This window comes from Scyliorhinus torazame, chromosome 10 (assembly GCF_047496885.1).
Source record: "Scyliorhinus torazame isolate Kashiwa2021f chromosome 10, sScyTor2.1, whole genome shotgun sequence".
Taxonomy (NCBI): Eukaryota; Metazoa; Chordata; class Chondrichthyes; order Carcharhiniformes; family Scyliorhinidae; genus Scyliorhinus; species Scyliorhinus torazame.
The window spans coordinates 7,579,683-7,607,392 of record NC_092716.1 but is presented as its reverse complement, the minus strand read 5'-3'; the positions used below and the strand labels follow the sequence as shown (position 1 = coordinate 7,607,392).

At 52.2% G+C, this 27,710-nt stretch overlaps 1 protein-coding gene across 1 annotated transcript in view; it reads left to right on the top strand.

Annotated features, from left to right (window-relative positions):
• The first annotated feature begins 3,600 nt into the window (after positions 1 to 3,600).
• The window catches only part of LOC140430336 (fatty acyl-CoA hydrolase precursor, medium chain-like), a 48,871-nt gene continuing 24,761 nt past the window's right edge, over positions 3,601 to 27,710 (top strand). The window contains exons 1-7 of the mRNA XM_072517791.1: positions 3,601 to 4,033; positions 9,036 to 9,240; positions 9,745 to 9,886; positions 12,158 to 12,291; positions 12,830 to 12,983; positions 24,397 to 24,501; positions 27,401 to 27,511. Coding sequence (XP_072373892.1) covers positions 3,958 to 4,033; positions 9,036 to 9,240; positions 9,745 to 9,886; positions 12,158 to 12,291; positions 12,830 to 12,983; positions 24,397 to 24,501; positions 27,401 to 27,511 — 927 coding nt within the window. The 5' untranslated portion in view covers positions 3,601 to 3,957. The remainder of the gene's footprint in view (positions 4,034 to 9,035; positions 9,241 to 9,744; positions 9,887 to 12,157; positions 12,292 to 12,829; positions 12,984 to 24,396; positions 24,502 to 27,400; positions 27,512 to 27,710) is intronic.

The window sequence follows — 27,710 nt, the reverse complement described above, 5'->3', positions numbered from 1 at the left end:
TAGACCACACCGTCCAGACCACACCGTCCAGACCACACCGTCTAGACCACACCGTCCAGACCACACCGTCTAGACCACACCGTCCCGACCACACCGTCCAGACCACACCGTCTAGACCACACCGTCCAGACCACACCGTCCAGGCCACACCGTCCAGACCACACCGTCCAGACCACACCGTTCGGACCACACCGTCCAGACCACACCGTCCAGACCACACCGTCTAGACCACACCGTCCAGACCACACCGTCCAGACCACACGGTCCGGACCACACCGTCTAGACCACACCGTCCAGACCACACCGTCCAGACCACACCGTCCAGACCACACCGTCCAGACCACACCGTCCAGATCACACCGTTCGGACCACACCGTCCAGACCACATCGTCCGGACCACACCGTCTAGACCACACCGTCCAGACCACACCGTCCAGACCACACCGTCTAGACCACACCGTCCAGACCACACCGTCCAGACCACACCGTCCAGACCACACCGTCCAGACCACACCGTCTGGACCACACCGTCCGGACCCCACCGTCCTGACCACACCGTCCGGACCACACCGTCCGGACCACACCGTCCAGACCACACCGTCCGGACCACACCGTCCGGACCACACCGTCCAGACCACACCGTCTAGACCACACCGTCTAGACCACACCGTCCAGACCACACCGTCCAGACCACACCGTCCAGACCACACCGTCCGGACCACACCGTCTGGACCACACCGTCCGGACCACACCGTCCGGACCACACCGTCCAGACCACACCGTCTAGACCTCACCGTCTAGACCACACCGTCCAGACCACACCGTCTAGACCACACCGTCCAGACCACACCGTCTAGACCACACCATCCAGACCACACCGTCCAGACCACACCGTTCGGACCACACCGTCTAGACCACACCGTCCAGACCACACCGTCCAGACCACACCGTCTAGACCACACCGTCCAGACCACACCGTCCAGACCACACCGTCCGGACCACACCGTCCGGACCACACCGTCCAAACCACACCGTCCGGACCACACCGTCCGGACCACACCGTCCGGACCACACCGTCCTGACCACACCGTCTAGACCACACCGTCCAGACTACACCGTCTAGACCACACCGTCTAGACCACACCGTCCAGACCACACCGTCCAGACCATACCGTCTAGACCACACCGTCCAGCCCACACCGTCCAGACTACACCGTCCAGCCCACACCGTCCAGACCACACCGTCCAGACCACACCGTCCAGACCACACCGTCCAGACCACACCGTCTAGCCCACACCGTCCAGACCACACCGTCCAAACCACACTGTCCGGACCACCACATCCAGCCCACACCGTCCAGCCCACACCGTCTAGACCACACCGTCCAGACCACACCGTCCAAACCACACTGTCCGGACCACCACATCCAGCCCACACCGTCCAGACCACACCGTCCAGACCACACCGTCTAGACCACACCGTCCAAACCACACTGTCCGGACCACCACATCCAGCCCACACCGTCCAGCCCACACCGTCCAGACCACACCGTCCAGACCACACCGTCCAGACCACACCGTCCAGCCCACACCGTCCAGACCACACCGTCCGGACCACACCGTCTAGACCACACCGTCCAAACCACACCGTCCAGACCACACCGTCCAGACCACACCGTCCAGACCACACCGTCCAGCCCACACCGTCCAGACCACACCGTCCAGACCACACCGTCTAGACCACACCGTCCAAACCACACTGTCCTTAGGGGTGTGACCATCTGGAAGAAACTGTCGAGGGATTTCTCCCCCACCCTGATGGTTCGCTCTGTGACTCACACAGTGGGTGCTCTGCTGGGCCTGTGTCTGCCGGGGGTGTGTCTGCCGGGCCTGTGTCTGCCGGGGATGTGTCTGCTGGGCCCGTGTCTGCCGGGGGTGTATCTGCCGGGCCTGTGTCTGCCGGGGATGTGTCTGCCGGGCCTGTGTCTGCCGGGGATGTGTCTGCCGGGCCTGTGTCTGCCGGGCCTGTGTCTGCCGGGGATGTGTCTGCTGGGCCTGTGTCTGCCGGGCCTGTGTCTGCCGGGGATGTGTCTGCCGGGGATGTGTCTGCCGGGCCTGTGTCTGCCGGGGATGTGTCTGCCGGGGATGTGTCTGCCGGGCCTGTGTCTGCCGGGCCTGTGTCTGCCGGGCCTGTGTCTGCCGGGGAGGTGTCTGCCGGGCCTGTGTCTGCCGGGGTTGTGTCTGCCGGGGATGTGTCTGCCGGGCCTGTGTCTGCCGGGCCTGTGTCTGCCGGGGAGGTGTCTGCCGGGGAGGTGTCTGCCGGGCCTGTGTCTGCAGGGCCTGTGTCTGCCGGGGATGTGTCTGCCGGGGTTGTGTCTGCAGGGCCTGTGTCTGCCGGGCCTGTGTCTGCCGGGGTTGTGTCTGCCGGGGAGGTGTCTGCCGGGCCTGTGTCTGCCGGGCCTGTGTCTGCCGGGGAGGTGTCTGCCGGGGAGGTGTCTGCCGGGCCTGTGTCTGCAGGGCCTGTGTCTGCCGGGGATGTGTATGCCGGGCCTGTGTCTGCCGGGGACGTGTCTGCCGGGCCTGTGTCTGCCGGGCCTGTGTCTGCCGGGGGGGTGTCTGCTGGCCCTGTGTCTGCCGGGCCTGTGTCTGCCGGGCCTGTGTCTGCCGGGGGGGTGTCTGCTGGCCCTGTGTCTGCCGGGCCTGTGTCTGCCGGGGATGTGTCTGCCGGGCCTGTGTCTGCCGGGCCTGTGTCTGCCGGGGATGTGTCTGCTGGCCCTGTGTCTGCCGGGCCTGTGTCTGCCGGGGATGTGTTTGCCGGGCCTGTGTCTGCCGGGCCTGTGTCTGCCGGGCCTGTGTCTGCCGGGGATGTGTCTGCCGGGCCTGTGTCTGCCGGGGATGTGTCTGCCGGGCCTGTGTCTGCCGGGCCTGTGTCTGCAGGGCCTGTGTCTGCTGGGCCTGTGTCTGCCGGGCCTGTGTCTGCCGGGGATGTGTCTGCCGGGCCTGTGTCTGCCGGGCCTGTGTCTGCCGGGGATGTGTCTGCTGGGGATGTGTCTGCCGGGCCTGTGTCTGCCGGGCCTGTGTCTGCAGGGCCTGTGTCTGCTGGGCCTGTGTCTGCTGGGGATGTGTTTGCCGGGCCTGTGTCTGCTGGGCCTGTGTCTGCCGGGCCTGTGTCTGCCGGGGATGTGTCTGCTGGGGATGTGTTTGCCGGGCCTGTGTCTGCCGGGGATGTGTCTGCCGGGGATGTGTCTGCGACTCACACTCACTCACACACACTCATACTCTCACACTCACACATTCACTCACTCACACACACTGTCACACTCACACACACAGTCTCACACTGTCACACTCACTCACACACACACTCATACTGTCACACACACACTCACACACACTGTCACACTCACACACACAGACTCACACTGTCACACTCACTCACAGACACACTCACTCACACTCACACACACACTCATACTGTCACACTCACACACACACACACTGTCACACTCACACACACAGACTCACACACTGTCACTCACTCACTCACACACACTCACTCCCTCCCTCACTGTCACACTCACACAGGATGTGATTCCCAGCTGCAGAGGGAGCTGGGCTGGAGCCTGAATAGATGAACCTTTTGGAGAGGGGACAATATGTCCCTGGGGGCAGGGACTCCGAGCGGGTTTGACTTGGGCTGGCCGGGTTAACACCGTTTCCCATCCTGGGCTGCATTTATTTTCGCCTTTGTCCTTTGCAAGCTCTTGCGCAATTGAAGGAGAGCGGAATTGAGGAACTATCTGCAAACTTCCGCACTGACTGAGTGCAGAAGCAGCGGCCCCACCCCAGGGTACAGCGGGTATTTGTCCCCTGGTACAGCGGGTATTTGTCCCCTGCCCCTGGCTGCGGAGGTCGTGTTTCCCGCGGGACGGAGAGGCCGGAGCGGAGTCGCTGACCATGGGCGAGCTGGGCTGGGGAGTCCGGACTCTCACCGCCCTCCTCATCCTGGGCTGCCCGGCAATCGGGACGGCAGGTAAGTGAGAGGGAGACTGTGGGAGAGACGGCAGGACACTCCCCACCCTCACTGCGGGCCACTCCCCACCCTCACTGCGGGACACTCCCCACCCTCACTGCGGGACACTCCCCACCCTCACTGCAGGACATTCCCCACCCTCACTGCGGGACACTCCCCACCCTCACTGCGGGACACTCCCCACCCACACTGCAGGACATTCCCCACCCTCACTGCGGGACACTCCCCACCCGCACTGCAGGACATTCCCCACCCTCACTGCGGGACACTCCCCACCCACACTGCAGGACATTCCCCACCCTCACTGCGGGACACTCCCCACCCTCACTGCGGGACACTCCCCACCCACACTGCGGGACACTCCCCACCCTCACTGCCCACTCAGGACACTCCCCACCCACACTGCAGGACATTCCCCACCCTCACTGCGGGACACTCCCCACCCTCACTGCGGGACACTCCCCACCCTCACTGCCCACTCAGGACACTCCCCACCCTCACTGCGGGACACTCCCCACCCTCACTGCAGGACATTCCCCACCCTCACTGCCCACTCAGGACACTCCCCACCCTCACTGCGGGACACTCCCCACCCTCACTGCCCACTCAGAACACTCCCCACCCTCACTGCGGGACACTCCCCACCCTCACTGCCCACTCAGGACACTCCCCACCCTCACTGCGGGACAATCCCCACCCTCACTGCGGGACACTCCCCACCCACACTGCAGGACATTCCCCGCCCTCATTGCAGGACACTCCCCACCCTCACTGCCCACTCAGGACACTCCCCACCCTCACTGCGGGCCACTCCCCACCCTCACTGCGGGACAATCCCCACCCTCACTGCGGGACACTCCCCACCCTCACTGCGGGACACTCCCCACCCTCACTGCGGGACACTCCCCACCCTCACTTCGGGACATTAGCCACCCACGCTGTCCACTGCAGGACACTCCCCACCCACACTGCGGGACATTCCCCACCCACACTGCGGGACATTCCCCACCCACACTGCGGGACATTCCCCACCCACACTGCCCACTCAGGACATTCCCCACCCACACTGCGGGACATTCCCCACCCACACTGCGGGACATTCCCCACCCACACTGCGGGACATTCCCCACCCACACTGCCCACTCAGGACATTCCCCACCCACACTGCGGGACATTCCCCACCCACACTGCGGGACATTCCCCACCCACTGCCCACTCAGGACACTCCCCACCCACACTGCGGGACATTCCCCACCCACTGCCCACTCAGGACACTCCCCACCCTCACTGCGGGACTTTCCCCACCCACACTGCCCACTCAGGACACTCCCACCCTCACTGCAGGACATTCCCCACCCTCACTGCGGGACATTCCCCACCCACACTGCCCACTCAGGACACTCCCCACCCACACTGCGGGACATTCCCCACCCACACTGCGGGACATTCCCCACCCACACTGCCCACTCAGGACATTCCCCACCCACACTGCGGGACATTCCCCACCCACACTGCGGGACATTCCCCACCCACACTGCCCACTCAGGACATTCCCCACCCACACTGCGGGACACCCCCTACCCACACTGCGGGACATTCCCCACCCACACTGCCCACTCAGGACACTCCCCACCCTCACTGCGGGACATTCCCCACCCACACTGCGGGACACTTCCCACCCACACTGCCCACTCTGGACATTCCCCACCCACACTGCGGGACATTCCCCACCCAACACTGCCCACTACAGGACATTCCCCACCCTCACTGCAGGACATTCCCCACCCTCACTGCAGGACATTCCCCACCCACACTGCGGGACATTCCCCACCCACGCTGTCCACTGCAGGACATTCCTCACCCTCACTGCGGGACATTCCCCACCCACACTGCCCACTGCAGGAATGCAGCCGTGTATAAACTCTAAGGGGCTCTGAGCTGGGATTAGAACTCATAAGTTAACTCCCAGTTACTCTAATCGTTTTCGGGATGTGGCTGTCGCTGCCTAGACCAGCATTTATTGCCCATCCCTAGTTGCCCTTGCAAAGGTGGTGGTGAGCTGCCTTCTTGAATGTCTGTAGTTCATGTGGTGTAGGTACACCCACAGTGCTGTTAGGGAGGGAGTTCCAGGATTTTGCCCCATTGACAGTGAAGGAACGGCGATATATTTCCAAGTCAGGGTGGTGAGTGACTTGGAGGGGAACCTCCAGGTAATGGTGTTCCCAGGTATCTGCTGCCCTTGTCCTAACTGGCAGGGATCACGGGTTGGGAAGGTGCTGCCGAAGGGGCCTTGGTGAGTTCCTGCAGGAGGTGGTACATGACATTGCTTTTTAAAAAATTTGTTCCTGGCATGTGCCAAAAAGGAAAGCACATGATGAAGACAGTCTTCGTGATGACGTGATCATTAGCACATCAAGCTGCAGACAATTTGATTCGGCCCCGTGAATACCCCCAAAGAGAGGTGGAGTCAGAGTTTGTGACAATGGCATTGATCTTGTCGATGTTTAGTTATTTTTAATGTTTACTATTCTGTTGTTCCCTGAAATCGCTATCACTGCTGAAAGATCTCTCATCTTGCCCTTTGGCCCAGTTCTTACAAAAAGTGCAAAGCCAGTCTCCACCTGGACTTTCTCCAAGTTACTTTGCCTTTGATCAAAGGACAAAGTTTATTATTGCAGCTCAAGGGAAATCAGCAAAGTCTCTCACACGAGGGAACAATTACTTTTTTTAAACAAATGTATCAATTCAAAGTTTATCAATAATTTTACAAAACACTCCAAAAACGAAAATAATACAAAGAAAGAAATGCCAACAAAACAAAACAACTTAACCCTCTAAACGATAAACAGTTTAACAAACTAACACCCAACTCAAACCGAACTGGGACATGCGCCTCTTACAAAAAGGAAAGTAAATCAGCCCCCCCCCGCCCCCCCCCGGGTCAGCTGCTGCTGACCTCCACCTAACGCTCCGCGAGAAAGTCAAGGAACGGTTGCCACCGCCCGGAGAACCCCTGCAAGGACCCTCGCAAGGCAAACTTTATCTTCTCCAGCCTGAGAAACCTCACCTTGTCACTGACCCAAGCCTCCACGCTTGGGGGCTTCGCGTCCCTCCACATTAACAATCGCCTTCTCCGGGCTACCAAAGAGGCAAAGGCCAGGACTCCGGCCTCTTTCGACTCCTGCACTCCCAGACACGAGGGAACAATTACAAACACTGCAAAACAGAAATAAGAACAGAAAAGGGTGCAAATATTCAGCAAGCCACTCAATATTTGGGGTTAGAAAAGGCAGGTTATGATGTCTTGAGTGTATTTTTGGATGTTTTGGGTCCAGCAAACTGAAGATTGGGAGATTGACAGCAAAGTTTGGAAAGGTAGATCGAAGATGGAGAGAAGATGAGACAAAGAAAGTAAGAAATTGCACCTGATATAGTGTCTCTAACAACCGTGGGACATCGCAAAGCATTTCACAGCCAATCCAGTTACTATTGTACAAAATGCAGCAGCGAATATGCACACAGCAAGATCAGTTTTTATTTCAATCGTTCAGCGGATGTGGGTTCAGCATCTATTGCCCAACCCTATTTGCCAATGACCTGAGTATATTTCAGAAGGAATATAAGAGTCATATTACAGTGCGTCACATAAAGGTGTTACGGACACCTGGTCAGCACTAAACAGCGGCTAAGAGGCTGGACCAGGTGCAGTAATGTTTGAAAGTTTTAATATGGTGCGGAAAGATCGATTCATTCCATTAGTGATAATATAAGATAAGGGTTATTTTACTTTATTAAAACAATAGTTAAACTTTTACTTCAGTTCTAACCCTAACAGATTACATACTGTTACTTAACCTCAGCACATTAGTTCCCATTGGACAACACGTCCAATAAACATGGAGCTCTCATTTCACTGACAAAGGCAAAGATGATACTTGTATTTACGAAGCAATTCTCTGCTGTAAGTGACGATCCTTTAGAACCCTTATTGAAAGTCTGTAATCTGGAGCAGCTTCCATCATTTTTAAAAAATAGATTTTTATTCAAATTTTTATATATTTTCAGCCAAACGCCCCCCCCCCCCCCCCTTAAAGAAATAAGAAAAAACACATCAGTCTTTTTCCTCAGTCTGTTAGACCCCTAAATTGCCTGCTGCATCTTGGACCTCAATTCTGGACCCAAGTTCCTAATATCTCCCTATCATGAGACATTGACGAGGCCAAGTAAGGACAACAGACTTTCTTCCCTAAAGGACATTAGTGAACCAGATGGGTTTTTAGTACAATCGACAATGGTTTCCAATTTTTGTTAAATTCAAATTTCACCATTTGCCGTTGTCGGATTCGAACCAGGGTTCCCAGATCTTGTCCTGGGTTAGGGCGGCACGGTGGCACAATGATTAGCACTGCTGCCTCACGGTACTGAAGACGCGGGTTCGATCCCGGCCCCGGGTCACTGTCCGTGTGGAGTTTGCACATTCTCCCCGTGTCTGCGTGGGTCTCACCCCCAAAACGCAAAGATGTGCAGGGTCGGTAGTTTGGCCACGCTAAATTGCCCCTTAATTGGAACAAAAAAAGATCTTGTCCTGGGTTTCTGGATTATTAGTCCAGTGACAGTATTACTGTGCCACCTCCTCCCCAGACCAGGTAAATTGTTGTTTGTGATGTTGAATGAGGGATAGGTATTGTCCAGGACACCGGGGAGAATTCCCCTCCTTTTGTTTGAAGTAGTCGCTGTCAGATCTTCCGCATCCACCTGAGTGGTCAGGCAGGACCTCAGTTTAACATCACGTCTGGAAGTTAGCACCTCTGGCAGCGCTGCACTCCTTCAGTGCTGCACTGATTAATTAACCTAAGTTATGTGCTCAAGTCTCTGAATTGGGATTTGAACCCACAATGTTTGGACTCTGAGACCAGAGTGCAGCTCGCTGAGCAACAAACTGAAACAGCAAAGTGATTGAGAAACTGAAATCTGTACCGTTAACGCATTATTTTACTTGCAGAGACCAATGAAGAGCCTCCAGTTGTTGTCACAAAGTATGGGCAGCTGGAGGGGAAGAAGGTATCTGTGAAAGGGATACATCAATCTGTCTATAAATATCTCGCCGTCCCTTTCGCAAAGCCACCAGTTGGTCCCTTAAGATTCATTGCACCCCAGGCTGTGGAGGCATGGACCGGAATCAGACAGGCAACCAAGCAACCAGCTGGGTAAGAATGGGTTTGTTAATGCTCCTTGGACAGCATTCCTAGAGGATTCATCATGTGATTTCCTGCCTTCAACGTCTCCCCTTAGCATCCAGCCAATCAGAAAATGAACAGCGTCTTCATTACCCAAGGGGTTGATATTTGTTAAGGGCAGCACGGTAGCACAGTGGTCAGCACTGTTGCTTCACCACGCCAGGGACCCGGGTTCGATTCGCGGCTTGGGTCGCTGTCTGTGCGGAGTTTGCACGTTCTCCCCCTGTCTGCGTGGGTCTCGCCCCCGCAACCCAAAGATATGCAGGGTAGGTGGATTGGCCACGCTAAATTGCCCCTTGATTGGAAAATATAAAAAAAGAAGTTAGTCAGATTGCTGATATACTGAATGCAGACTTGCTATATGGGATTTGAATGGGGGGGGCTCTCAATACAAGCTCAGTCCCGTCACCGTCTCACTGCCATACCGTCTAATGTTGCAGAATGGTAACTATATGGAATCTGTCTCTTTCCCAGGTGCCTACAAGATGCAAATATGTTGAAGACTATGTTGGAAATGGTGAATTTGGAGGTTTACCCCAATACATTCAAAGAGGATTGCCTCTACGTGAATGTGTACACACCTGTCAGACCAAAGGACAGGAACAAGAGACTTCCTGTAAGTAAACTGTTGATTTTGTCATTTATCGCAAGAGGCTTGGAATATAAAAGCAGGGGTGTACTTCTGAAGCTTTATAAAGCATTAGTTAGGCCCCATTTAGAATACTGTGCGCAATTTTGGGCCCCACACCTCAGGAAGGACATACTGGCACTGGAGCGGGTCCAGCGGAGATTCACACGGATGATCCCAGGAATGGTAGGCCTAACATACGATGAACGTCTGAGGATCCTGGGATTATATTCATTGGAGTTTAGGAGGTTGAGGGGAGATCTAATAGAAACTTACAAGATAATGAATGGCTTAGATAGGGTGGACGTAGGGAAGTTGTTTCCATTAGCAGGGGAGACTAGGACCCGGGGGCATAGCCTCAGAATAAAAGGGAGTCACTTTAGAACAGAGATGAGGAGAAATTTCTTCAGCCAGAGAGTGGTGGGTCTGTGGAATTCATTGCCACAGAGGGTGGTGGAGGCCGGGACGTTGAGTGTCTTTAAGACAGAAGTTAATAAATTCTTGATTTCTCGAGGAATTAAGGGCTATGGAGAGTGAGCGGGTAAATGGAGTTGAAATCAGCCATGATTGAATGGTGGAGTGGACTCGATGGGCCGAATGGCCTTACTTCTGCTCCTATGTCTTATGGTCTTACTGTCTTATTTCAGGACCCGTGGAGATCAATCACAGGTCAGCAAAGTGAGCCTTAGATCAGGGCCTATGTGCCACCTTGTGACATGGACTGCGGGAATGGGAAATGATGGCCACCACATCTCACATGATGGCAGCACGGTAGCCTTGTGGATAACACAATTGCTTCACAGCTCCAGGGTCCCAGGTTTGATTCCGGCTTGGGTCACTGTCTGTGCGGAGTCTGCACATCCTCCCCGTGTGTGCGTGGGTTTCCTCCGGGTGCTCCGGTTTCCTCCCACAGTCCAAAGATGTGCAGGTTAGGTGGATTGGCCATGATAAATTGCCCTTAGTGTCCAAAATTGCCCTTCGTGTTGGGTGGGGTTACTGGGTTATGGGGATAGGGTGGAGGTGTTGACCTTGGGCAGGGTGCTCTTTCCAAAAGCCGGTGATGACTCGATGGGCCGAATGGCCTCCTTCTGCACTGTAAATTCTATGATAAACATCGGTCCCTGACTCGCGCTCCACCATTGCAGGGTAGCTGATCCCAGCTGGCACTGTGGTTGGCTTCAGTGTGGTAACGTTTAGAAGGAGAGAAGACAGCCAGCATTCCCACTCCTTGTGGCTGTGGTGTCAGTCAAGGTGTGGTGGGCCACACCTTTGCTTCTTTGTCAGAGAAACATGTTGCTGAAACTTTTCACCTTGCCATCACCTTGCCATCATCTTGCCAAAAGCAAGGACACCAAATTGCAAACAGTCACGACAGTTTATATATCGGCGATAAAGGCGCTGATTGATTGGCTGAGGTATTCCTGTGGGGAAAACAACGGGGAACTATCGACTCCCCAAGCTCCCGCGTAATTCAATAAAATGGTGCGAGTCTTGAACATATCCCTTTTGTTTTCAGAGAATGACTCCCTAGAAAATTAACTAAACTCAAACTTAAAATTGAAACATTTGATAAAATGACGGTAAACGGCATCAAAGATGCTGATGAGGGGATCGTAGTTGAGCAGGAATTGGACTTGAGATGAAACAGAAGCATTAAAGGATGTATATAGCGTTTGTAGCAAATAAAGCATGCCACAATTTTATAAATCACTGCTTAGGCCACGGTTGGAGTATTGTGGATAGTTTTTGGCAACCACACTATAAAAAAGATGAAACCAAAGGAGAACAGAGGAGTCTGGAGTCTATGCTATTAGTAGAGCTCAGATCAGAGAGAGCAGATGTTCTGTCCACAATCATTCAATCCACCTTAAGTATCCATTTTTTTTTTACAGTTTGATAAACAAATTATAAAAAAGATAAACAAAGGTGTATACGGATATAGCTGCTCCGAGGTTGGTATCGATGCAGTCATTCCACAAAACAGATATTTTGTTCCGTTTTCTTCCTGGGTGCAGTTGCATGGAGCAGGTTTCCACATTTTATTCCCAGAAGATCTCAGTTGATCTCCCAGGATTGGTTACTTTGCAAATCCTGGCACAACACTTTACAGAGAGAGAGAGAGAGAAATGGCACAAACAGCTTCTTTGCAGCTTTTCAGTAACAACATTCCAGTTTCTCATTTCCCTGGCTTTGTCAACAGTCCTGAAAGTCCCGCTGAAACGTCCCGAATTTTTGACCACATCCCATTTTATCCATCAGGTTATGGTCTGGATCCACGGTGGTGGATTTGCAATGGGAGACTCTTACTTCTATGACGGATCAGCACTTGCAGCTTACGAGGATGTGGTAGTGGTGGTGATCCAATACCGGCTGGGAATTATTGGATTTCTCAGGTCAGTGGAAATATAGAAACATAAAAATATTCTGTCGGTACCACCCGAAAAAGAGCTTTCCTGCTTAAACTCACTTCCCAGATCTCGGTCCGTATTCTTGTAGGTTACGGTGCTTCAAACATTTCCAAGTATCAGACCTTGAACTGAAGACCCCACCACCGACCGTCTGGGTGAAATAAATTCTCCTCAACTCCTCTTTAATCCTTCTGCCAATTACCCAAAATCTTTGCCCCCTGGTTATTCCCCTCTGGGCTAAAGGAAATCCACTCTACCCAGGCACCCTCCACATTCAGGTCTCATGTCCTAAGAGGACGTTAGCAACCATGGACATCCCATTGGATTGGTTCATGATGATGTTTGGCAAAGTACTGCAGTTGCTTTCTGCACTATGGCTGTGCTTCCTTCTGCACTGTATGTTCTTTGTTCTATGTTCTATATCCCGAGCATGTTTCCCTCTGTTAATGATGTTCTATAAATGGGAGCTGTTGTTGATGCAAGTCTTACACACAGCAATCTGCACTTGTCATTCTGTCTTCAGCACAGGAGATGAGCATCTGCCAGGAAACCTGGGTATGTTGGATCAAGTTGCTGCCCTGAAGTGGGTTCAAGAAAACATTGAGAGCTTCGGAGGTGACCCAGGCTCAGTGACCATATTTGGAGAATCCGCCGGTTCAATAAGTGTCTCGTTGCATGTACGTTATCGGTCTTTATTTCCAATACTCCCCCCTCTTCTGTACAAAATATTTTGGTTAACACTTCTACAGGTTGATGTTGCATGTTTAACTGGTCTGCCCGCTGATCATCGTCAAGCTAAAGACAATGAACCAGGTGGCCCCAACAGTGGGCATTTCTGATCCCCAGGAGAACTGAAAGTGACGTGTCTCTAACTGTGAGAGGAACAGGCCCAGCAGTTCAATTGTTCCACATGATGCTCCTCTTCTCTCAACCCAGCATTTTGGCCTTCCTTCCTTCCTCCCTCACACACTTCCTGTTAAATGTATCTCTTCTATTCACCTCACCCACTCCCTCTGATAGTGAGCTACATATCCACACCATTCTGAGTGAAAGACACGTCTCCCAAATTCCATATTGGGTTTATCAATGACTAGTTTTAAGCTTACTTTTTCACGGTCGTGGGACCTCCAAGAAACTTTTAAAATGGAGCAGGTGCAGATCCCCATTTCCTACAGATCTGATGCTTTTTTAAATAAGGGAGTAAGTACTTAAGGGGATTTAACTGTATTTGTGAAATAGTGTTTTATTTTGGATCGTGAAATCTACAATAGATGTTTGCACCTTTATTAAACCTCAGCATGGTTCCTGAGGTAATGCCGTGGTGGATATTGAGTGAGTTGGCATGGAGTGTGTCAGGGAATAAGAGTGATGGGTCAGGGGACATGAGATAGAACATAGAACATTACAGCGCAGTACAGGCCCTTCGGCCCTCGATGTTGCGCCGACCTGTGAAACTACTCTAAAGCCCATCTACACTATTCCCTTATCGTCCATATGTCTATCCAATGACCATTTGAATGCCCTTAGTGTTGGCGAGTCCACTACTGTTGCAGGCAGGGCATTCCACGCCCTTACTGCTCTCTGAGTAAAGAACCTACCTCTGACATCTGTCCTATATCTATCTCCCCTCAAGTTAAAGCTATGTCCCCTCATGCTAGACATCACCATCCGAGGAAAAAGGCTCTCACTGTCCACCCTATCCAATCCTCTGATCATCTTGTATGCCTCAATTAAGTCACCTCTTAACCTACTCTCTAATGAAAACAGCCTCAAGTCCCTCAGCCTTTCCTCATAAGATCTTCCCTCCATACCAGGCAACATTCTGGTAAATCTCCTCTGCACCCTTTCCAATGCTTCCACATCCTTCCTATAATGCGGCGACCAGAATTGCACGCAATACTCCAAATGCGGCCGCACCTGAGTGTTGTACAGCTGCAACATGACCTCATGACTCCGGAACTCAATCACTCTACCAATAAAAGCTAACACACCGTACGCCTTCTTAACAACCCTCTCAACCTGGGTGGCAACTTTCAGGGATCTATGTACATGGACACCGAGATCTCTCTGCTCATCCACACTGCCATTAACCTTACCATTCAGTTGGCTGAGGGGCTATGACTGGCCCTGGGGTTGGGTGGAGGGTCGTGGCTGAGGGGCTATGACTGGCCCTGGGGTTGGGTGGAGGGTCGTGGCTGAGGGGCTATGACTGGCCCTGGGGTTGGGTGGAGGGTCGTGGCTGAGGGGCTATGACTGGCCCTGGGGGTTGGGTGGAGGGTCGTGGCTGAGGGGCTATGACTGGCCCTGGGGGTTGGGTGGAGGGTCGTGGGTTGGCCTTTATGGGCATGGGGAGTGGGTGGGGATGAGAAGGATGGGGGCCAGAGGGCCTCATGTTTAAGCAAACAACTGGGACAAAGTCCCGGAGAACTGAGGCTGGCCGTTTAACAAGTCAGCCAGGCACCCAGCCATCCCGGTTGTTGCCTTGATCTGCATGTGGGGCCAGTGGGCCTGACTCCATTCTGTACTCACCCCGCCCGGAACGAAGATAGCGCCATTTGGTGCACTTTGTCGTGAGGTGGGTATGGCATGCTGGGAGATTCCTCGCTCAATAGAGCGACCTCAGATACAAAAATCCAGGCCTTAGTCCCACGCGTAGAGAGGCTGGGAGAGAGGGGATTTTCATTTATTCATTTGTTCTTGCCCCTTTTGTTTGTTCTCCAATGGCTGAGATGAATTACTTTGCTGAAAGTTCTATCGTGAGTGATGCGTTCCTCAACACAACCCGTGAGGGAATCCTGTGCAGAAATACGAGTCAACAATTCAGCCTCTTCAGGATCATTGAATCATTCCATTACTGATCTGTTGTTCAACTCCACTTATTCAGCACTGGTCAGTCTCGCCTTACCCAACAGAAATCTATTCATCTGGACTTCCGGGTGCGGCGATGACCAGCTGAGTCGCACGTTTCGGCAGCTCCCTGTGAAACGGACTTTTGGGCTCTTGATAGGAGCCCCAACGGCAATTTTAACAGCTGAAAACACCGTGCGGTAAACCAGGAGGGTGTTCCCCCTGGACACGGATGGAAAAAGGAGAGGAAAGTGGCCGGATTGCAGCGGATCCTTTCGAACAACGGCAAGGAAGGCAAGCAAAAACCAAGATGGCGTCGGAAGGTGGCAGTTTCATATGGGGCCCTGAACAACAAGAGTTCTTGAAATGCTGCGTGGAGGAGATAAAAAAGGAAATGAAGAAAGAGTTGTTGGCCCCGATACTACAGGCGATCGAAGGGCTAAAGGAGGAACAAAAGACCCAGGAGCAGGAGCTTCGGGTCGTGAAGGCGAAAGCAGCCGAGAATGAGAACGATATACAGGGCCTGGTGGTGAAGTCGGAGATACAGGAGGCACACCAGAAACGATGTGTGGAGAGGTTGGAGGCACTGGAAAACAACGCAAGGAGGAACAACCTGAGGATTCTTGGCCTTCCTGAAGGTGTGGAGGGGGCGGACGTCGGGGCATATGTGAGCACGATGCTGCATTCGTTAATGGGAGCGGAGGCCCCGACGGGTCCGTTGGAGGTGGAGGGAGCGTACCGAGTTATGGTGCGAGGATCGAGAGCAGGAGAAACTCCCAGAGCCATAGTGGTGAGATTCCTCCGTTTTAAGGATAGAGAAATGGTCCTTAGATGGGCGAAGAAAACTCGGTGCAGTAAATGGGAGAACGCGGTGATCCGCGTTTATCAAGACTGGAGTGCGGAGGTGGCGAGAAGGAGGGCGAGCTTTAATCGGGCCAAGGCGGTACTTCACAAAAGGAAGATAAAATTTGGAATGCTGCAACCGGCAAGACTGTGGGTCACATATCAAGGGAGGCACCACTACTTTGAGACGGCGGATGAAGCGTGGACTTTTATTGTAGAAGAAAAACTGGAATGAGTGGATTATGAAAAAGAACGTTTGGACAAAGTGGTGGGGCGAATGGGGGGGGCGAAGAGGGGTTTTATGTTCTAATCCTGCGGTATGGTAACTTTTCTTTCTCCCACAGGTGGTGATGGGGGAGGTGGGGAGGGAGAGGAGATGGGGCGTTGGCCATGGGAGGCGGGGCCGAGGGAGAGGCGCGGGCTTGGTCCCCGCGCTATGATAATTATGGCGGGAATAGAGAAGCAGGAAGGAGGGGGCGTCGCACGGTGCGAGCCGTGGTCACGGGGGGAAGCCGAGGTCAGCCAGAGTTTGCTGACTTCTGGGAGCAACATGGGGGGAGTAATTACGCTAGCGGGGGGTCTAGCGGGGGGGGTGGGAGGGGGGAATTACTGGGTTGCTGCTGCTGGGGAAAGGGGGGAGTGGGTACGGGAGAGGATGGGCGGGGGGGCACCGCCTGGGGGAGATACAGCTGTGTGGGAACTGGGTGAGAAGCTGGAAAAAGATGATGGCTAACCGGCAAGGGGGGGGGGGGGTGGGAAGCCCCCCAACTCGGCTGATCACGTGGAACGTGAGAGGGCTCAACGGGCCGATAAAGAGAGCACGAGTACTCGCACACCTTAAGAAACTTAAAGCAGATGTGGTTATGTTACAGGAAACGCACCTGAAACTGATAGACCAGGTTAGGCTGCGTAAAGGATGGGTGGGGCAGGTGTTCCATTCGGGGCTGGATGCGAAAAACAGGGGGGTGGCTATATTAGTGGGGAAGCGGGTAATGTTCGAGGCAAAGACTATAGTGGTGGATAACGGGGGCAGATACGTGATGGTGAGTGGCAAATTACAGGGAGAGATGGTGGTTTTGGTAAACGTGTATGCCCCGAACTGGGATGATGCCAACTTTATGAGGCGAATGCTAGGACGCATCCCGGACCTAGAGACGGGAAAGCTGATAATGGGGGGAGACTTTAACACGGTGTTGGAACCAAGGCTGGATAGGTCGAAGTCCAGGACTGGTAGGAGGCCGGCAGCAGCCAAGGTGCTTAAGGATTTTATGGAGCAGATGGGAGGTGTGGACCCGTGGAGATTCAGTAGACCTAGGAGTAAGGAGTTCTCATTTTTCTCCGATGTCCATAAAGTCTATTCGCGCATAGACTTTTTTGTGTTGGGTAGGGCATTGATCCCGAAGGTGAGGGGAACGGAATATACGGCTATAGCCATTTCGGATCATGCCCCACACTGGGTAGACTTGGAGATAGGGGAGGAAACAGGAGGGCGCCCACCCTGGAGAATGGACATGGGACTAATGGCGGATGAGGGGGTGTGCCTAAGGGTGAGGGGATGTATTGAAAAGTACTTGGAACTCAATGACAATGGGGAGGTTCAGGTGGAAGTGGTCTGGGAGGCGTTGAAGGCGGTGGTTAGGGGGGAGCTGATATCAATAAGGGCACATAAAGGGAAGCAGGAGAGTAAGTAACGGGAGCGGTTGCTGCAAGAACTTTTGAGGGTGGACAGACAATATGCGGAAGCACCGGAGGAGGGACTGTACAGGGAAAGGCAAAGGCTGCATGTGGAATTTGACTTGCTGACTACAGGCACTGCAGAGGCACAATGGAGGAAGGCGCAGGGTGTACAGTATGAATATGGGGAGAAGGCGAGCAGATTGCTGGCACACCAATTGAGGAAAAGGGGAGCAGCGAGGGAAATAGGGGGAGTGAGGGATGAGGAAGGAGAGATGGAGCGGGGGGCGGAGAGAGTGAATGAAGTGTTCAAGACATTTTATAAAAAATTGTATGAAGCTCAACCCCCGGATGGGAGGGAGAGAATGATGGATTTTTTGGATCGGCTGGAAATTCCCAAGGTGGAAGAGCAGGAAAGGGTGGGACTGGGAGCACAGATCACGGTAGAAGAAGTGGTGAAAGGAATTAGGAACATGCAGACGGGAAAGGCCCCGGGACCGGACGGATTCCCAGTTGAATTTTACAGAAAGTATTTGGACTTGCTCGCCCCGGTACTGACGAGGACCTTTAACGAGGCAAAGGAAAGGGGACAACTGCCCCCGACTATGTCTGAAGCAACGATATCGCTTCTCTTAAAGAAGGAAAAGGATCCGCTACAATGCGGGTCCTACAGACCAATTTCCCTCCTAAATGTGGATGCCAAGGTCCTGGCCAAGGTAATGGCAATGAGAATAGAGGAATGTGTCCCGGGGGTGGTTCACGAGGACCAAACTGGGTTTGTGAAGGGGAGACAGCTGAACACGAATATACGGAGGCTGTTAGGGGTAATGATGATGGCCCCACCAGAGGGTGAAACGGAGATAGTAGTGGCGATGGATGCCGAGAAAGCATTTGATAGAGTGGAGTGGGATTATCTGTGGGAGGTGTTGAGGAGATTTGGTTTTGGAGCGGGGTATGTTAGATGGGTGCAGCTGTTGTATAGGGCCCCAGTGGCGAGTGTGGTCACGAATGGACGGGGATCGGCATATTTTCGGCTCCATAGAGGGACAAGGCAGGGATGTCCTCTGTCCCCATTACTGTTTGCACTGGCGATTGAGCCCCTGGCGATAGCGCTGAGAGGTTCCAAGAGATGGAGGGGAATACTTAGGGGAGGAGAAGAACACCGGGTATCTTTATATGCGGATGATCTGCTACTATATGTGGCGGATCCGGCGGAGGGGATGCCAGAAATAATGCGGATACTTGGGGAGTTTGGGGATTTTTCAGGGTATAAATTGAACATGGGGAAGAGTGAGCTGTTTGTGGTGCATCCAGGGGAGCAGAGTAGAGAAATAGAAGACCTACCGTTGAGGAAGGTAACAAGAGACTTTCGTTACCTTGGGATCCAGATAGCTAAGAATTGGGGCACATTGCACAGGCTAAATTTAACGCGGTTGGTGGAACAGATGGAGGAAGATTTCAAGAGATGGGATATGGTAGCACTGTCAATGGCAGGGAGGGTGCAGGCGGTTAAGATGGTGGTCCTCCCGAGATTCCTCTTTGTGTTTCAGTGCCTCCCGGTGGTGATCACGAAGGCTTTTTTTAAAAGGATAGAAAAGAGCATCATGGGTTTTGTTTGGGCCGGGAAGACTCCGAGAGTGAGGAAGGGATTCTTACAGCGTAGTAGGGATAGGGGGGGGCTGGCATTACCGAGCCTAAGTGAGTATTATTGGGCCGCTAATATTTCAATGGTGAGTAAGTGGATGGGAGAGGAGGAGGGAGCGGCGTGGAAGAGATTAGAGAGGGCGTCCTGTAGGGGGACCAGCCTGCAGGCTATGGTGACAGCCCCATTGCCGTTCTCACCGAGGAACTACACCACGAGCCCGGTGGTGGTGGCTACACTGAAGATTTGGGGACAGTGGAGACGACATAGGGGAAAGACCGGAGCATTGGGGGGGTCCCCGATAAGAAACAACCATAGGTTTGCCCCGGGGGGAATGGATGGGGGATATGGAATGTGGCAAAGAGCAGGAATAACGCAACTGAAAGATCTATTTGTGGACGGGAAGTTCGCAAGTCTGGGAGCGCTGACCGAGAAATATGGGTTGCCCCAAGGGAATGCATTCAGGTACATGCAATTGAGGGCTTTTGCGAGGCAACAGGTGAGGGAATTCCCGCAGCTCCCGACACAAGAGGTGCAGGACAGAGTCATCTCAAAGAAATGGGTGGGGGATGGTAAGGTGTCGGATATATATAGGGAAATGAGGGACGAAGGGGAGACTATGGTGGACGAACTAAAAGGGAAATGGGAAGAAGAGCTAGGGGAGGAGATCGAGGAGGGGCTGTGGGCAGATGCCCTAAACAGGGTAAACTCGTCGTCCTCGTGCGCCAGGCTAAGCCTGATTCAGTTTAAGGTATTACACAGGGCACATATGGCTGGAACACGGCTCAGTAAATTTTTTGGGGTGGAGGATAGGTGTGCGAGGTGCTCGAGAAGCCCAGCGAATCATACCCATATGTTTTGGTCATGCCCGGCACTACAGGGGTTTTGGGTGGGGGTGACAAAGGCGCTTTCAAAAGTAGTAGGAGTCCGGGTCGAACCAAGCTGGGGGTTGGCTATATTTGGGGTTGCACAAGAGCCGGGAGTGCAGGAGGCGAGAGAGGCCGATGTTTTGGCCTTTGCGTCCCTAGTAGCCCGGCGCAGGATATTGCTAATGTGGAAAGAAGCCAAGCCCCCGGGGGTGGAGACCTGGATAAATGATATGGCGGGGTTCATAAAGCTAGAGCGGATTAAGTCCGTCCTAAGGGGGTCGGCTCAAGGGTTCACCAGGCGGTGGCAACCGTTCGTCGAATATCTTGCGGAAAGATAGATGGGGGAAAAAAGAAGGCAGCAGCAGCAGCCCAGGACTTGGGGGGGGGGGGGGGGGGGGGGGAGGGATGGGGGTGGGGTGGGTGGGGGGGTATAGCCTGTGACAAGGCAGTTGCCAATTAGGGCTAGTTTTCATTTTTGTTATTTAATATTTATTTATTTGTTGTTTTTTGTTTATATAAAAAAGGTCATTATTATCTGTATTGTTATAATGTTGTGTAAAGGATGCACAATGTACTGTGTTGGTTGACCAAAAATTTTCAATAAAATATTTATTAAAAAAAAAAAAGAAATCTATTCATCTCAGTCTCAAAATCTGCTGGAGTTTAGAAGAGTGACTTGATTGGTGACATGTCGGGTGCAACGGGGTGGCAGTGGTACTGTCACTGGACTAATAATCCAGAGAACAGACTAAGCCTGTGTGGAATATAAGGAAAGTAGGAAGGAACTTAAGCAAGGAGTCAGGAGGGCTAGAAGGGGTCACGAAAAGTCACTGGCAAATAGGGTTAAGGAAAATCCCAAGGCTTTTTACACGTACATAAAAAGCAAGAGGGTAGCCAGGGAAAGGGTTGGCCCACTGAAGGATAGTCAAGGGAATCTATGTGTGGAGCCAGAGGAAATGGGTGAGGTACTAAATGAATACTTTGCATCAGTATTCACCAAAGAGAAGAAATTGGTAGATGTTGAGTCTGGAGAAGGGTGTGTAGATAGCCTGGGTCACATTGACATCCAAAAAGACGAGGTGTTGGGTGTCTTAAAAAATATTAAGGTAGATAAGTCCCCAGGGCCTGATGGGATCTACCCCAGAATACTGAAGGAGGCTGGAGAGGAAATTGCTGAGGCCTTGACAGAAATCTTTGGATCCTCGCTGTCTTCAGGGGATGTCCCGGAGGACTGGAGAATAGCCAATGTTGTTCCTCTGTTTAAGAAGGGTAGCAAGGATAATCCCGGGAACTACAGGCTGGTGAGCCTTACTTCAGTGGTAGGGAAATTACTGGAGAGAATTCTTCGAGACATGATCTACTCCCATTTGGAAGCAAATGGACGTATTAGTGAGAGGCAGCACGGTTTTGTGAAGGGGAGGCCGTGTCTCACTAACTTGATAGAGTTTTTCGAGGAGGTCACTAAGATGATTGATGCAGGTAGGGCAGTGGATGTTGTCTATATGGACTTCAGTAAGGCCTTTGACAAGGTCCCTCATGGTAGACTAGTACAAAAGGTGAAGTCACACGGGATCAGGGGTGAGCTGGCAAGGTGGATACAGAACTGGCTAGGCCATAGAAGGCAGAGAGTAGCAATGGAAGGATGCTTTTCTCATTGGAGGGCTGTGACCAGTGGTGTTCCACAGGGATCAGTGCTGGGACCTTTGCTCTTTGTAGTATATATAAATGATTTGGAGGAAAATGTAACTGGTCTGATTAGTAAGTTTGCAGACGACACAAAGGTTGGTGGAATTGCGGATAGCGATGAGGACTGTCGGAGGATACAGCAGGATTTAGATTGTTTAGAGACTTGGGCGGAGAGATGGCAGATGGAGTTTAATCCGGACAAATGTGAGGTAATGCATTTTGGAAGGTCTAATGCAGGTAGGGAATATACAGTGAATGGTAGAACCCTCAAGAGTATTGAAAGTCAAAGAGATCTAGGAGTACAGGTCCACAGGTCATTGAAAGGGGCAACACAGATGGAGAAGGTAGTCAAGAAGGCATACGGCATGCTTGCCTTCATTGGCCGGGGCATTGAGTATAAGAATTGGCAAGTCATGTTGCAGCTGTATAGAACCTTAGTTAGGCCACACTTGGAGTATAGTGTTCAATTCTGGTCGCCACACTACCAGAAGGATGTGGAGGCTTTAGAGAGGGTGCAGAAGAGATTTACTAGAATGTTGCCTGGTATGGAGGGCATTAGCTATGAGGAGCGGTTGAATAAACTCGGTTTGTTCTCACTGGAACGAAGGAGGTTGAGGGGAGACCTGATAGAGGTATACAAAATTATGAGGGGCATAGACAGAGTGGATAGTCAGAGGCTTTTCCCCAGGGTAGAGGGGTCAATTACTAGGGGGCATAGGTTTAAGGTGAGAGGGGCAAGGTTTAGAGTAGATGTACGAGGCAAGTTTTTTACACAGAGGGTAGTGGGTGCCTGGAACTCGCTACTGGAGGAGGTAGTGGAAGCAGGGACAATAGTGACATTTAAGGGGCATCTTGACAAATACATGAATAGGATGGGAATAGAGGGATACGGACCCAGGAAGTGTAGAAGATTGTAGTTTAGTCGGGCAGCATGGTCGGCACGGGCTTGGAGGGCCAAAGGGCCTGTTCCTGTGCTGTACATTTCTTTGTTTGTTCTTTGTAGAACCAGGGTAATGCTCTGGGGACCCAGGTTCACATCCCCCCCTCCAGCCCCCAGGGCAGATGGAAAATCTGGAATTAAAAATCAAATGATGACCTTGAAACCATTGTCGACTGTGGTAAAAACCCATCTGGTTCACTAATGTCCTTTCGGGAAGGAAATCTACCGTCCTTACCCGGTCTGGCCTACATGTGACTCTGGACCCACAGCAACGTGCTTCACTCTTAAACCCCGCTAGCTTCACGACTGCCTCTTCTCTCACACTTTAACAACACTCTGGGAAAGTTGAAAGTTCTGGTGAGGGTCACACAGCCAGCTGGAGGGGCGGGGCCTAAATGCGCCTGCAATGCCGGGATCCTGAAGTTCGGGTGCCGATCTCAAAGTTAACTTTAAGGCAGCCCCCTCCACTTCCCAACGGACATCGAGCGCCCCCCCGCCCATGGACATGGCACCACCCCAACGGACATTGGAATCCACTGGCAGATGGGTGGGGGGACGCATCCCCCAAACCCACCCATCTCACTGCCGCAAATCCCGTTTCTGGCTGATCGTGAGATTTAGCGGCCGTTGCGGGATTTGGGTCCGCGGCTAACGCGCTGATAGTGCCCTGAGGGGCATTGAGGGGCTGGATGTGGAGAGGATATTTCCTCTTGTGGGAGAATCTGGAACTCGGGGGTCACTGCTTAAAAATAAGTGGTCACCCGTTTAAGACCGAGATTTGAATTATTTTTCCTCTCAGGGGATCGGGAGTCTCTGGAACTCAGCCTCAAACGGCAGTGGAAGCAGAATCAATTATTGTTAAGGCAGAGCTGGATAGGTTCCTGACTAACAAGGAGGTGGAAGGTTATCAGGGGTCGGCAGGATGTGGGGTTGAGGTTACAATCAGATCAGCCAGGATCCTATTGAATGTCGGAATAGATGGGAGGGGCCGAGTGGCCTCCTCCTGCTGAAAGATCTGTATCGTTTTCCTGAATGTGTTTCCCAAAACCCTGGATAAGGTCAGTTCAAGGCTCTGTACAACTGAAACATCACTTTAGAATTCCAATCCATTGAGCTAAAGTCGAACATTCCATTAGCGTAATGAGGCACCCTCAGCGGCTTCATCAGTGAGCAGCGAAGGATTTATTTACAAGGATCTACAAAAGCAGCAGCATGTCTGCAGATATTTCAGGAATGCCTCTTGCCAAGGAGAACACCTCTCCTTGGGGTAATTCTCCACTCTTGAGACCCCATTGGTCATCCAGGTCAGGTGACCTGACTCTGCTGTGTTGCCCTTAAAGGGTCACTCACCACGATTAGCAACCGTGATCACATTTTTGATTATCCTTGGGGGTGGGTGGGGGGGTGGGGAGGGGGAGGGGGTGCAAGGGGCAGAACCCCCCCCCAGGCCCCCAGTCCAGCTGAAACCTACGGCACCGACATGGAAGCTGGCTGGGGTTCCTCTTTGCAGGTTGCCCCAGGTGATCGGGTTGGGAAGAGGGAACTTTCAAGTATTACGTTAATGGCCACTCTCCTTGATCTGTTGGCAGGTTATTTCTCCCTTGTCCTCTGGCCTGTTTCACAAGGCAATATCAGAAAGTGGGACCAATCTGATCGCAACTGTATTTGCTCCAGACCCTAAATCAACAGCTGTGGTGAGTTTTTGTCATTCAAAATGCAAGGAGATTTTGTTGGTTTCATAATGTGGGATTTCCACCTGGTTGAAAAAGAGTAACAGTGCCAGATGACACTCCCTTCAATTTGTTTTGGAGTTCATGGGCGATGAGTGGGCCCAGTGCTTTTTTACCTGTGGCCGTTCGCACATGATAATTTGAAAATCGCTTATTGTCACAAGTAGACTTCAAATTAAGTGACTGTGAAAAGCCCCTAGTCGCCACATTCCGGCTCCTGTTTGGGGAGGCTGGTACGGGAATTGAACCGAGCTGCTGGCTTGCCTTGGTCTGCTTTCAAAGCCAGCGATTTTGCCCTGTGCTAAACCAGCCCCATGATTTGGAGAGGCACTACCGAGTGACCGCCATGGGATCTGTACAAATTCCTGGAATCCACCCTCTCAAGCTTCCAATCGGTCGCAGATCATTGGAATCCATTCTCTCCAGATTTACACTGTCACACATGACCGGAATCCACTCTGTGTGGATTCACGCTTCGACAGATCATTGTAATCTGCTCTCTATTGATTCCCGCTGTAACAGGTCTCTGGAACCTATTTGCAGATTCACATTGTGACGTATCACCAGAATCCACAGCTTCAAGCTTCAAGTGGATCCTTTTAATCCACTCTGCGCTGATTCATGCTGTACAGACCTATGAAATCCCCTGTCTGAATATTCAAACTGTAATGGATCCATGGAATCCACTCTCTGTTGATTACCACTAACTGATCCCTGGAATCCGCTCTATGCAGATTCACACTGTAACAGATTCCTGCAATCCATTCTCTGCAGATTCAGTTTACCAGATTCCTGAAATTCACATTTGCAGCTTTGTGCTGCAACAGATTCCTGGGATCCGCCCTTTGCAGATTCACACTGCAACAGATTCCTGGGATCCACCCTTTTAAAAATTCACGCTGCAACAGATTCCTGGAATCCACCCTTTGCAGATTCACACTGCAACGGATTCCTGGGATCCACCCTTTTTAAAATTCACGCTGCAACAGATTCCTGGGATCCACCCTTTGCAGATTCACGCTGCAACGGATTCCTGGGATCCACCCTTTTTAAAATTCATGCTGTAACAGATTCCTGGAATCCACCCTTTGCAGATTCACACTGCAACAGATTCCTGGGATACACCCTTTGAAAATTCACGCTGTAACAGATCCCTGGGATCCACCCTTTTTATGATCCACATTGTAACAGATTCCTGGGATCGACACTTTGCAGATTCACGCGGTAACAGATTCCGGGGATCCACCCTTTTCTGATCCACACTGTAACAGATTCCTGAGATCCACCCTTTGCAGATTCACACTGCAACAGATTCCTGGGATACACCCTTTGACAATTCACGCTGTAACAGATCCCTGGGATCCACCCTTTTCTGATCAACACGGTAACAGATTCCTGAGAACCACCCATTGCAGATTCACACGGTAACAGATTCCGGGGATCCACCCTTTTCTGATCCTCACTGTAGCAGATTCCTGGGATCCTTGAGCATCACGGTAGCACACGTGGCTAGCACTGTGGCTTCACAGCACCAGGGTCCCAGGTTCGATTCCCCGCTGGGTGACTGTGCGGAGTCTGCACGTTCTCCCCGTGTCTGTGTGGGTTTCCTCCGGGTGCTCCGGTTTCCTCCCACAGTCCAAAGACGTGCAGGTTAGGTGGATTGGCCAAGATAAATTGCCCTTAATGACCAAAAAGGTTAGGAGGGGTTATTGGATTGTGGGGATGGGGTGGAAGTGAGGGCTTAAGTGGGTTGTTGCACTCGATGGGCCGAATGGCCTCCTTCTGCTCTGTATGTTCTATGTTCACACTTTGTAGCTTCACACTGTAACAGATTCCTGGGATCCACACTTTACATAGGACATACAGAGCAGAAGGAGGGCATTCGGCCCGTCGAGTCTGCACCGACCCACTTAAGCCCTCACTTCCACCCAATCCCCGTAACCCAATAACACCCCCTAACATTTTGGTCACTAAGGGCAATTTATCATGGCCAATGGACCTAACCTGTACGTCTTTGGACTGTGGGCGGAAACCGGAGCACCCGGAGGAAACCTACGCAGACACGGGGAGGATGTGCAGACTCCGCACAGACAGTGACCCAGCGGGTTATCGAACCTGGGACCCTGGAGCTGTGAAGCCACAGTGCTATCCACAATGCTACCGTGCTGCCCACCCTTTGTTGATCCACACTGTAACAGATTCTTGGGATCCACCCTTTGCAGATTCACACGTTACCAGATCATTCTGATGGTATCCAATGCCTTGCTGAGTCCTGACCAGTAGACGTGACCAGTTGAACACTTGTGATCATTCTGTTTTGCTGTTGGAAAGACTGAGAAGTTTCCGTAATGCCCAATCTGTCAGCCAAACTAAAGGAGTACAAGCCTAGTGTCTGCAGCTTGTCCTCGGAATTTACCCTTGTAAACTCAGTTTTATCCTGGTGAATCTGCACGTCACTCTCTCAAAGGCTACTCTACCCTTCCTGAGGTGTGGTGCGCATAACAGAAGGCTTGGGGACAGAAGGAGGCCATTTGTGTGCACGCCCGGCTCTCTGCGAGAGCAGCTCAGCCACTTCCCCTCCTCACCTGACTTTTCCCTGTAGCCCTGCAAATCTCTTCTCTTCGGATAATTATTCCATTCCCTTTGGAAAGCCACGATTGAATCAGCCCCCACCGCACTCCCTGACAATTACTCCAAACTGGAGCCTGACCAGAGCCTTTCTGCAACTGAGGTAGCAGTTGTACCTCTGTCGATAGTAACCCCCTTTGAGGTAGAGATGTTATTAGTGTTGGCCTCAAACGTGGGAAATTGATGGAAAATGGCCCCTTGATTCAATTCAGTAACTGCTGACTTCAATTTATAGATGATTGCCAACCTGGCTGGCTGTAACACTAACCATTCCAAGGAGATTGTTGATTGCCTCGGGAAGATGTCCGAAGAGGAATTGATGAACATTCCCAAACCTCCCAAAGATGTATTCGTAAAACCTATTCTTTTAATTCTTCAAGTTGTGGATATTTCCTCTTCTGTGTCTAATGTAACAGTTCTGTCCTCAATATCATCACTCGCGCCATCTCGCGCACACTTGTCTCAATCTATGCCATGGCAAAAAAGCGAGACGAGTTATATTGTATTCTGAACTCCCTGGAATAGTACAGCGCTGACCAGTGGGC